This window comes from Opisthocomus hoazin, chromosome 4 (assembly GCF_030867145.1).
Source record: "Opisthocomus hoazin isolate bOpiHoa1 chromosome 4, bOpiHoa1.hap1, whole genome shotgun sequence".
Lineage (NCBI taxonomy): Eukaryota > Metazoa > Chordata > Aves > Opisthocomiformes > Opisthocomidae > Opisthocomus > Opisthocomus hoazin.
This window is the reverse complement of record NC_134417.1, coordinates 72,714,105-72,726,367: the sequence shown is the minus strand read 5'-3', so window position 1 is coordinate 72,726,367 and position 12,263 is coordinate 72,714,105. Positions and strand designations below refer to the sequence as shown.

The following is a 12,263-nucleotide window of genomic DNA, read 5'->3' as shown; positions in this document are numbered from 1 at the left end:
TGAAGAGTTAGAATGTACCCTCAGCAAGTTTGTTGATGACACCAAACTGGGAGGAGTGGTAGATACACAAGAAGGCTGTGCTGCCATCCAGCAAGACCTGGGCAGGCTGGAAAGTTGGGCGCAGAGGAATTTCATGAAGTTCAACAAGGGCAAGTGCAGGGTCCTGCACTTGGGAAAGAGCAACTCCATGCACCAGTAAAGGCTTGGGGCGGACCTGCTGGAGAGCAGCTCTGTGGAGAGGGACCTGGGTGTCCTGGTGGACAACAGGTTGACCATGAGCTAGCAGTGTGCCTTGGTTGCCAAGAAGGCCAAAGGTATCCTGGGGTGTATTAAGAAGAATGTGGCCAGCAGGTCGAGGGATTTTCTCCTTCCCCTCTACTCTGCCCTAGTGAGGCCCCATCTGGAGTACTGTGTCCAGTTCTGGGCTCCCCAGTTCAAGAAAGATGAGGAACTACTGGAGAGAGTCCAGTGAATTCATGCATATGAAGATGATTAGGGAACTGGAGCATCTCTCCTACGAAGAAAGGCTGAGGGAGCTGAGACTGTTTAGCCTGAAGAAGAGAAGGTTGAGAGGGGACCTTATAAATATGTTAAGGGTGGGTGTCAAGAGGATGGGGCCAAACTCTTTTCAGTGGTGCCCAGTGGCAGGACAAAGGGCAATGGGCACAAACTGAAGCACAGGAAGTTCCGTCTGAACATGAGGAAGAACTTCGTCCCTCTAAGGGTAACAGAGCACTGGAACAGGTTTCTCAGAGAGGTTGTGGATTCTCCTTCTCTGGAGATATTCAAGACCCGCTTGGACAAGGTGCTGTGTAGCCTGCTCTAGGTAACCCTGCTTTGGCAGAAGGGTTGGACTAGATGACCCACAGAGGTCCCTTCCAACCCCTATCATTCTGTGATTTTGTGAAATATTTCCAGTTATGTTTATATAATATCTATTTTGAGATTAGTGTAAAATACATGGACTTAAGAGTAATCAGGAATATTTTTATGCTGTATGAAGATATGTTGATACCATCTTTACGAATGTACTAAGGATTTTTCTTCTTCCTTAAAAAAATAAATCTTGCTATTCTTATGTGCTGAATGTCTTCATGAATCTGACTGTGTAATGAAGTGTCTAAATTGTTCTAGCCGCTAAATGGGACAGAATCCCAGAAATGTGGTTTAACTAGACTCCATCATATGAATTAAAACATCTTAGCACAACTTGGCAACAAATTGCAAGAGCAATCAGCATCTTCTTTGTTATTCGAGATGATAGGGGAATGTTGACTTCCCATCTCTTACTAGGCATCCTTATCCATCTACCCTTGTCCTTTGGAGAACAGTCACGTGCATAGCAACGGGGACAATGAAACACTGAGAAAAAGCATAAGGGAATCACAAGTGTGGTTCTGAAGTAGGTCCAAAGTTTGAACCAGGTTCCGTTCTTTGGTTTGCACTGCAGAGCAATTTCTAAATGCAAAACTTGCATTTTTCAGATGAAACTAAATCAAAACATGCTCTCCAGAAGTGCATTCTTCATGCTCCAGCTGACAATGGGCATCCAGACTACTACAGTGGATTAAAGCCAAATAACTTCTCCAAAACTCATATATTGTAGATATGTAGTGTCAGCAATGATCCCCTCACTCAACAAAACCACTTACATTCTGCCACACTGTTTCCTACCAGGGATAACGACCACATACTTTCTTGATAGAAGCTATGATCCTCCGAGTTTTTACCTTTCCCTTTATTTTTTAAAAAAGGCAAACTCTGTTCCTATTTTAGCCTATGTCCACAAAAAGATGAATCAAATAGAGTCAGTACCCTGGGAAGGAGTCAAAGGATTTTTTTACTTTACGGGCCTTAACACTTCAACTGAACTGGGAAAATAAAAAATTACAATGGTTCATTTGTGGTGTCAACTCATTTTATGGCAAGAGCCTTTATTATAAAACAGGGACACCACAGGCTTCACTTGATATCATCTGACATAATTTACATAAAATTATTATGTACCACATCAAAGACTCAATAACTTCCCAATGAATTAAGAAGGAAAACTCCTACTCAAAACCAAACAAATTAAGGAAATAAAAGCTTAGGCATTTCTTGGATTTATCTGCATTAATTTAGTGTGAGAACACTGTACTAACAAAAGACTTTCTGTATGAGTAGAAAATGGTGTTGAAGTTACAGGAGTGAAAACAAGGTGTTTGTAACTGATTTTATGAACAGTGACATTATGATAAACACAATAAAAGCATGATGTATTTAAAAACAAGCAAGAACATCCTACATTTCCTTTAGTATCCCTGTAGAAACTTCCCTCTTGAACTTACTTGTGGTGCAGTTCTTGAACTCTATGTCATCTATTGCTGCTCCTCCTCCTAGGTCTCTGGTACGAATGCCTTCAAAGATAACTTCAAAATTCCTCAGTTTCCCCAAGTGTAACTCGACACTGTTCCACTCATCACCATGATTTCCTGATTCACTCCATATTTTCACAATCGCGTCATCAGTCTGAAGTTTGAATAAAATATATAAAGTGAGATATGTGTAAGTATGGATTATCAAATACCAGTTTTGGAAAAAAACCCTGCAAAAAACAGAGAGAAGACTGGAAGACGCCCCTTCAGTTTTGTCAAGAAATGATAAACATATGCTTTGCTAGGATAATAGGAAAGGTAGTGAAATAAGATTATTACCATAAAAATCACAGAAAGTTCAATAGTAGATGGAGTCTCGGTACAGAAATTGTTATGTGTATGATTGAACTCCAAAATAGCCTATTTTGGTAGAGTTATATTTAACTTTATGTAATATTGAGATAAGGTCTTTGTGTTTAGAATATATTGCTGGATGAAAGGTTAGTCTACTGTTTTAAAATTAGGGTATCGGTTAGGTAAAACTTTAAAAAGTTGTGACAATGAGAGTACAAGGGAGAAAAAACCCCAAATATAACATAATCATATGATTAGTACTGTTTATTTGAAGTTAAATAAAAGCATTCTAATTTTAAAATATGCTAATTGCTTTTAAGGCTTTTCTTTAAATGTCCAATCATATCACCTAGCTGGCAAGTCAACATCAAACAACATATTTCATTTTCTGATAGTAGCATTAAAATGCAGATGCACCAGTTTCAATCGCTGTGAATAGATGCTACGTCTATATGATGGCACAGAAAGTAAATATTTGCGAAAGTTTTGTATATGTCCCAATTTATTTTTTTTGTGACTGTGTGATTAATTATCCAAATTGTAAATTAAATATTTTGTTGCTCATCTTTTCTTATCAAAATTCATTAGTACTCCAGCGAGGATTAATAAAAAAAAAGTGCAATGCATCAAACAGCTAATAGTAATGCACAACAAAGGCTCTAAGAAAGTATTACATGAACAAGTGAAATCTAAGGAAAATAGAGACAACAGTAAAAATAAGCAGTGAAGAAAATTAATTACCTTTCTTTATACATGGTGAACCTGTTAGATCAGATTTATGTTAATAAGATTGGCTTATGCATATTTATGATGAGAAAATGAAGCCTGGTGTTTTAGATACCGTATTCTAAATAGGAAAGTGCAGACAAATGCACAGAGCTATTATATTAGTTGCTTCTGAATTCAGGATTTCACAAAATTGTTGATATATTTTAGAAGATCCTCAGACCTATAAAAACATGGAGATACAGAAGTGTGGCTTGACAATGGTGTTCTGGGAAAGAAAACACGGGGAAGGGTCTCCATAACTGGATGTAAAGTCATAGATATTCAGCAGAATAACTGTATTGCTGCACACTGCTAATGGTGTTGGAGCAGCGGTAATAGCAGCCCTTTATAAGTCACGATGTCTAAGCATACAAGCACCTACAGAGGCAAGTTTAGATATTGCATCTCCAGTTATGTCTCATCAGTGTAAAGCCAATGACACACTCCATTAAAGAGAAAATAATATAACAGGACCTTGCTTGTGTTTTGCACCACTAATTCCACAGTCAGTGAAAACTGGTTATGATTTTCTCACTGTGTTTCTCCCTGCGAGACTCCTGACTATCTACGTTCCATCATGTCAGAGATCCATTCGTTTATAGGGTAGGCCAAGCCCCTTTCAGGCCTACAATCAATGCAATTAAGGGGAACTGGCATCAGAACAAATGTGATACCCTTTCTAAAAATTCTACTTAAATTTCATCCTGGAAACAAAGCATAGAGGACTCTGTATGAACACTGAGCTAAAAAAGAACAGATATAGTAATCGAAGCTGATTTTAACAGTGGTAAAACAGTTTTTTAAATCGAATTTCACCTTACTCATATTATTCTTGCTCATCAAATATGTGTCCGACAATTTCACTTTATTATTTAAGTAGCTCAACAGTATCTATTCTATCGATTCTCATATTTTTGAATAATCTTCAAAGAGTATTACATATTATTGCAGTAATGTGTTTAGTCTGGAAACATCTTTCGTCTGTTCATGACATGAATAAAATGGATGGTCATTATGAGTTACATTTGGCTTTAAGGTCTCCAACATAGAATACAAAACAAAACTTAGAAGATAAGTACTTTTTAATGTTTAATGCATTTGTTGTCTCTGCAACTTCTTCTGCCTGCCCTTGAGAACTCTCTGGAGTGGGAAAATTTCCCAAACATTATTTATAAGAAATTACTTATAATTTTTACAAAAGTAGCTCAGTGCTGTGTATTAGTGCTGAATTTAGGAGGCTAAAAATAAAGTGGAGAATAATAATACTAAAAGGTAAGGAAATTCCTTTACTTTTGTGCATTTAAGAGAGATAGAAAAACTCAAAACTTGTATCTATGTCAACATGAAGCCCCAAACCTACAAAAATCTACATGTGTTGAAGTTTGGATGTAGGGAAATCGGTGCATTTTTTTTAAATACACAGAGATAAATATTCATATAAAATCTGGAAATATTAAATGTAGCACAGTTAACAAAAATACAAACCTCACTTCTGCTGTTAGCCTGATTTTGATTGATTTCACATTATATTTTATTACATTACATTTGGTTCAGACTTATGCTTATCATGATGATATTTGAGTAAACGATGCTGTGAGTTAAAAGTTACACTTCTCAGATATTTCTTTAAAAATATCCACATAAATTGTTGCAGCAATCTATTTCTATAAGGTGTCCTAACCATAAAGTATGAAGTGTTTATGAAGTTACAGCAACTGGGGCATTTTTTTCCCACAGTGAGACACTGAAATATGTAGAATTTTTTTTGCTAGAAAGAATTTTTTCCAGACAGAAAAATTATGCTAGAAAGATTTTTTTCAAATGGAGACAGAAATGGTAGTCTTCCTGCACTTCACAAATTCTTAAATATTAGTACACAAATAAAATGCAGGAGAGACATTTCTTCTCTGTCTGGGTTGAACAGTAGAAGTTCTTATACAAAGGCAGTATTTCATAAAGCATAAAGGTTTTTTCACTTGCTCAGCTACAGCTCTACATAACAAAATGCAAAGCAAGCTCAGCCCATTAATAACTGTATGAAGGCTGTTCTAATCCAGAGTAAAAAGTCCCTTCAAAAACACAAGCCCTGCACATTATCTGTGTGAAACAGCCGAGGAAGAGGTGGGAAAGGAAGAGACAAGCAGGGAGCTTGACTTTCCTCCTCTCCCCAGGACCCAGACAGTGGAGCTGGCTTGGCTAAGGGGTGTAAGCTATACATTTCTTCTGGATACATACTTGGCATGAGAGGATCATCGTTTGTAAGCTTTGCAGATTCCATTTAATGAATTATTGTTTTGTTTTCTACATTCTCCAGCCATCTAATCTGTCTGGTGCTTTGGCATTTCTTTCATATGTTTGGAATGTGTTTGCTTCTAAAACAAACACAAATATGGCCTGAGGGGGGTGGGGGGGAAATCGGTCTGTGCTTTGACCTGCCCATTGCATCCAGAATTACTTTGATGTTTTTCACTCCTGTACACATGTATTAATGTAAAAGAGAGGTAGGTAAAAAGAGATGTATGACAATCAGAAGAAATGCATCTCAGCATAGAGCAGGCTGGAGGGCACAGTGTCACCTTTCTTCTGTTTTTATAAGGCTGTTCTACTGACACATACTGAGTGTCTAGATTGTTGTTCATCCTGGGCTGGTGGCAAAAGGCCCAGTTTAACTCTCTGCTCCAACAGGCAGATAAAAGATGGTTAAGATCTGTGGCTTTGACAGATAGTGTCAGTGCTGTCTGTATGTGTGGGCTGATCATGCTGGCTGTTGGTGAGGGTGGAAATCCCGTTTTCCAGCTAACCTGCAGAAGTCTAGCTACATGTGATTCTTCATAAAAAAAAAAAAAAAAAAAAAAAGTGTGATCTGTCTTGCTGCCACTCATCCACAATGGGTTTCAGCCCTCTTCTGTATTGTAAGCATCACAGCCTAGACTCAACTTTTCCTTCTTTGCTGCACTTTCTTGCACGTAATTCCGTTCTCTCTTTTCCTCACACTAACACTTTTGTATTAAAGCCACATCATTATCTTCCTTACGTCTCATTACATTTGCCTTGGCCTTCCTTTCAGTTCAGATTTGTTCTCTTCATACTTTACCATACATTCCTAAAACCATGTCATCATCTAGTTTTGGATTTGCATCCTCTTATTGCCTGTATTTCTACTCCTGCTAAGAAAAATGACAGATAAGATTCTTACATCACTTAAACTAACAGCCTATCATCTTCAGCCAAAGAGGCTATTCCAAAGTAACATGAAATAATAGCATCCAGAAACCAGAGTATGTAAAAGGAAAACCCCTTATATTTCCAAACAAAAGGCTAAATTGCAGTTCTGAACTATCAGACTTGATTATAATTTTTGTCTATTACATACATGCAAGTCTTTGAAAGAGGAGAGAAGAAAAGGACTCAGATCTTACTGGCGCAGAATGCACAAGCAAAATATTTTTGCCCAAAAATCTTGGTCAATGTCTTTTTTTTTTAGCAAGATGTCTCATTTAGCAGCCAAATGCTAACAATGGCACATCACTGCTAACACATGACAACGGCCAGATTTTTCTATTCTGACTAAAATCTCACTGTCTCTTCTATAGCTTTCTGTGGATATCTCCCTCAGTTGAGGGGAAATGTGGCCAAAATAACTTAATGTTTCTTTCTTATGTTTCCTTTTATGACTCTTGTGAACAGCTCCACAACCTGCATGCTACTCAAGCTTGTAATTTTATCATTGCTAAAATCCTTCTAAATACTTACGAAGTTTATGATAATCTTTTGTAGATCTTTTTGCATAACATCTCAAAGAACATCATAAGTTAAAATTCAGAAGTTCTCATTATCTTATGGGTTGTGGACTGCTAAAACCTTCATCCAACTCTTGTTTTATTATCTATGCAGCCCATTCTTTGGAATATTTTGCCTCTTTGTGAACTGATTTTACCTTCTCTAGCTGAATTCTACCTGTAACACAAAAATAAATTATTTAAAAGTGTATTTTATGCCATAGTCCCAGCTTTACCTTTTATTCATTATCAAGAAACTCCTTCCTTGCTGGTCTAACTCATGATACAGAAATCCATTGCCCATTTGTTACTTATTCAAATGTACAAATCCAGGTTTCCTCCTGAGTCCCATCCCTCTTCTGGGAAAAGAACTTTGTAAATATTTCTCCTCCCCTTTCAAGTGATGTCTAGAAAAAAATCTTGCCAACAATTAATCTGTGGATGCACTTCTCTGACTCGATGATCACCTAATCTTGTTGCAGACAAAAATGGTTAAAGAGGATTCTTTGTTGATCATACCATAAGCTTTACAGGACAAGCGGACCGCGGGCTACGACAGAAGAGCACCAGCTAGTTTATTATGTGTATTTCTACTTTGGACTTACTTCTTCACGGCATATGGTCCACTATTTATTAGTGCAGAGTACTGCTGGGCAACAACACTGTAAAGTTCCTCAGAACATAATTTTTTACAATCTATTTTGTAATTCTGTACTTTATAATCCCCTAAACTCAAAGTGAGAAATTCTAAAAGTTCAATATTATTGACAGATCAGCTAACAAAATTTCATTTCTTCTCAAAAACACACCCTAAGACCACTAAAAACTGATGTGAAAGAGGGTGTTTTCAATTAAGGCTCTGAAAAGCTGTTATTAGTTGCATATTACTGCCCTCTATAGGCTGAACATAGTCGAAGGTCAAGCTGAGGTGACAAGGCATCACTGAGGAAAACTTGGCAGTAAAAAGGTATGTTTTCCATTGACTTGTAGCAGTGAGTACTGGTCTTCTACTGTCCCATCATGCTGAGCGACAAACACTCCGAGAAAATGGCAGAATTACTTCTAAGAAGAAGATAACCTGTTTTGATCTATACCTCCATGTGCCTAGCCATATTAGAAAATTCCTCTTCATATTCAGAGGATTTTTTATCTGCTTTCTGACAGTCTGAGGGGAATTATTTCTTAATGATTTCATTACCTTGCAATTCAAATTATTCTTCATGCTTGTCTTCAACTGAGGAACGATCTAGTGTTTATAACCTCCCTTCTGAGAACTTCAAGGAGAAAGTATATCTTACTGGGCTCAATATCTTTATTAATTCACCTGGGGATACTGAGAATAAATGAGAGTGAAGGATTTCTTTCAGTCTTAGAATACCCTCTATTTTACGGCCGAATTTAATATTTTTCCTGTGCAGCAGAGACCACCATTATTCTCTAGGCTACATTTCTAACACAGTCAGAATAATATTAGGAACTGAATCCAAAGCATGCAAGAGGAGTATGAAATTTTCCATTACTAGATGTTGCAAAGAAATTTCTCATAAATACACTCCCTATCAGAAGTATACACTATGTATTCTAGATGCAAGATTAAAGGTTCTGCTATGAGACAATCTGCCTTGTTACGTCTGCAGTGAAACAGCAAAGAAACCAGATTTTGTTCTTCATCAGCACCTCTCCTTCTATTCATGTTCCAAGCTGGGTTCAAAATATTTCCCTGATTTGTTTTCATCTGATATTTATTTCAGCAGAGCCACAGGAAATGAAGTTGAGCTTAGCAAATGGATGGAGGCAATAAAAACATTAGCTAAATATTCCTGGACTCTTCAAGCCAAACATACTTGAGGGCTTTTTAATCAGAGACAGAATATTTTCAAATGATTCATCAAAAAACATTACCTGTTATTATTAATACCATAAAAAGACTTCCAAGGTTCACTGTAGCAAAAGAATTCTGTTTCTGCAGCACCCTTCTGACTTTTGAGAGAAGTCAATCTCTTTTTACTTGTTTTTTTAAACTATTAGGAAAAAATTTTTCTCCTCTCCTTTCAGTTTCCTTTGAAAACAGTATCTTCCTGGCAAGTTGTTACCATTCTGAATTTTTAAAACAGGATATGTGTTGTGCAAAGCACAGAAACAGAGTATAGAATGAGCATAATGTGACTTTAACTGTCACTGCTTATTTTTCTAGCCTTGGATGCAAGGTAATCCCTCTGTTTACAAGAGTATTTCAACAGGAGTATTTTTATGGTGTGCAAGTGAAGTTAACTAAGAAACCTGATCTTAATGAAGTTCTACTTTCCTTCATGTAGTATCATCATTAAAGCCTTTTGGTGGCTGACCAAGTAGTTTAAAGATGAAGTATCCCTTGACGAGGTATGTTCCTTCCCTGCTTCCTCTCTTACTCAACAAGGAGTGGAGTGCATTCCCGCATTTTCACATGTACATCAAAGAAACAGGAGGTGGAAGGAAGAAAAATCAAAACTTGTCCTCATTTGCCTATATTTTAAAGAATTCTTCTATGAAGCTGTATTTCTGCAAAACTATCTATTTAAGTTTCATTGCTTGAGAGTGAATCCTATTTTCAAAAGGTTCTGAGCACCTTCCTTACAGATTTGGGCCGTTGCTACCTCAACTCTGCAGTACACAGAATACTTGCTTATGTTTAAAGATCTTGGTTCCTAGGATTAAGTCTTTCATATGTAGGTTGAAAAAAAAATGCACATTAAAATGCAATAGAACTGAAGACTGATGCTGTATAACAGAATGTCTTATCTTAAAAGATGTGAAGTATTGTGTCTGCTTCACCGAAACATGTTTTCAAAGCACATGACAGGCTCTATCTCTTTTTTCATTTCTCACTGATTTCCTCTTAAAACTTAACTTCCTGAAAGAATATTGCTTGGATTATTTGAAAACAGTAACTTAGGCCTACAGAGTTTGACCTTGCGTTTCATTCTAACAAAAAAAGCTCTGCATCAGATAATTCACTTACAGTATCAAATTATTAAACTGGGTCAATGTATGAACTGGTCAGGATTTGTTCACCCAAGATTTGAATTTTAAGGTCAATGTTCCCTTCCCTTCCCTTCCCTTCCCTTCCCTTCCCTTCCCTTCCCTTCCCTTCCCTTCCCTTCCCTTCCCTTCCCTTCCCTTCCCTTCCCTTCCCTTCCCTTCCCTTCCCTTCCCTTCCCTTCCCTTCCCTTCCCTTCCCTTCCCTTCCCCTCCCTTCCCTTCCTCTTTCCTTTTTTTTCTTTTTTACTCTTTTCTGTCTTCTCTCTTTTCTTCATGGTGACATGAAGAAAAATGAAAGCAGACAATAAGGTCATGAGGATGTATGTTACGAATGAGCATGTATGTCCTCTGGCACACTGTCAATCACCAGTCTGATAACAATTCAATACAAACAGTTCAGCGGCACTTTATAATGGCACTAATTACAATAACTCATCTCAGTCTTGACAGGCTACTTTGTTTTAGAGAGAGACACATACTCTGTATGGTAAGTGTAAGGTTGGTAAGTGTATGCAAACAAACCAAATAAAACATATGTACATGGCGTTAATCATGTAGTTATTTACTACTCTGTTACTGCTTTGAAAATTTGTCTTTCCTATTAAATAACCCACAGAGACTGGTGGTTAAGATTACTCTGTGGTGAAGATTACTATTACATTTAGAAAATTACTGTTAATTATCTGAATGCTGAAGCTCTGCATTAAACATACAGCGTCAAAATTATTAAGTCCACCTAGAATAGCTCTGTGACAGACAAATAGAAACAATTTCAGTGTAGGGAGAGATTATAAATTTGAAATGTACGCTTTCCATCACTAAGCTACGGGATGCTGAGGGATGGACGCTGCGGGGTTCTGAAACACTCAGCAAATGGAGGCAACAACAACAACAAGGCAGATAAGAGAACTGCAACCATCTACAGAGTAATGGTCCCAAAAGATAGGAAAAAGTTAGTGACAAGTAATGCAACTGGGTGGGTTTTACTTTAGCGATATGCTGCTGAAAATTATGAGCTTGCTCAAGTTTCAGTGACTTCAGTGAAAATTCCTGATTCTCAACAATGAAGACAATACATTTAAAAGAAGTTTCTAATTTTTCAGAGTTCCATTTTGACAGGAACCAGAAAAGCTGTTTAGAAGGGCTCTGTCTTCTATAAAAACACTTGGAAAAGAAACACCAAACTGACCAAATGGTATCTTTAAGAAATTATTTGATCCAGGGAAAATGTATACTGCAAAAGTGCATTAGTATGCGTGAAAAATTGACTTCACTTTTAAGGAGAACTTACAAAATCACACAATTGCGTTTTCACAGTGCATTATAGAAAGAAGGAAAACAGCAAGATGAAACACCGATAGTTCAGCCTTCAAGCCTTTTATTAGACAGTCTGCATGTATGAGTCTCAGCAGGTTTTCATAATAAGAGCTAATGACAAAGCCTATCCATCCATCCCTTTCATTTCCTCCTTTGTGCAAAGCATTATCATGATTTTTCACTCTCTGAAATACTTTTCTCCAATGTTCTTTTCCAAAATTAACATCTATGTAATAAAAGAATAAGCATTTCAGCAACAAACCTGCATTCTAATGAACAAATTTGATAAATAAACTTATACTACTGATGAAATTACTTTTTAAAAAAGCACCAGCTTTGAAATTCTGGAATTTCATACTGAATTCCTTTAGAGCATTGGAAGGCATTAACAGGTCACCCTGTCACGAGTGCCAGCACTTGCGATATTTCTAGGAACTAAATGGTAAACTCTTGTTTCCTGATTGCTCTAAATACTGAGTTGAGAAAAGCTAGTTTATAAAACACCTTGATAGAAAGCAACTGGTTGTTCATCCGGAGACAGGACTTGTTTCAAGCAAGTAGGCATTTCAAGGAACGACAATTCAGCTACTCATTAGCAGAGATGAAATTATACTTTTAAAACTCTTATTTTGGAAAAGTAATTTATACTGGGAAGGCAAGAACAATTTAT

General features: G+C 37.0%; 1 protein-coding gene across 1 annotated transcript in view; it reads right to left on the bottom strand.

The window, feature by feature from the left end:
• MALRD1 (MAM and LDL receptor class A domain containing 1) overlaps window positions 1–12,263 on the bottom strand; it is a 285,631-nt gene that overhangs the window by 109,686 nt on the left and 163,682 nt on the right. The window contains exon 28 of the mRNA XM_009937935.2: window positions 2,331–2,511. Within this exon, the coding sequence (XP_009936237.2) occupies window positions 2,331–2,511 (181 nt within the window). The remainder of the gene's footprint in view (window positions 1–2,330; window positions 2,512–12,263) is intronic.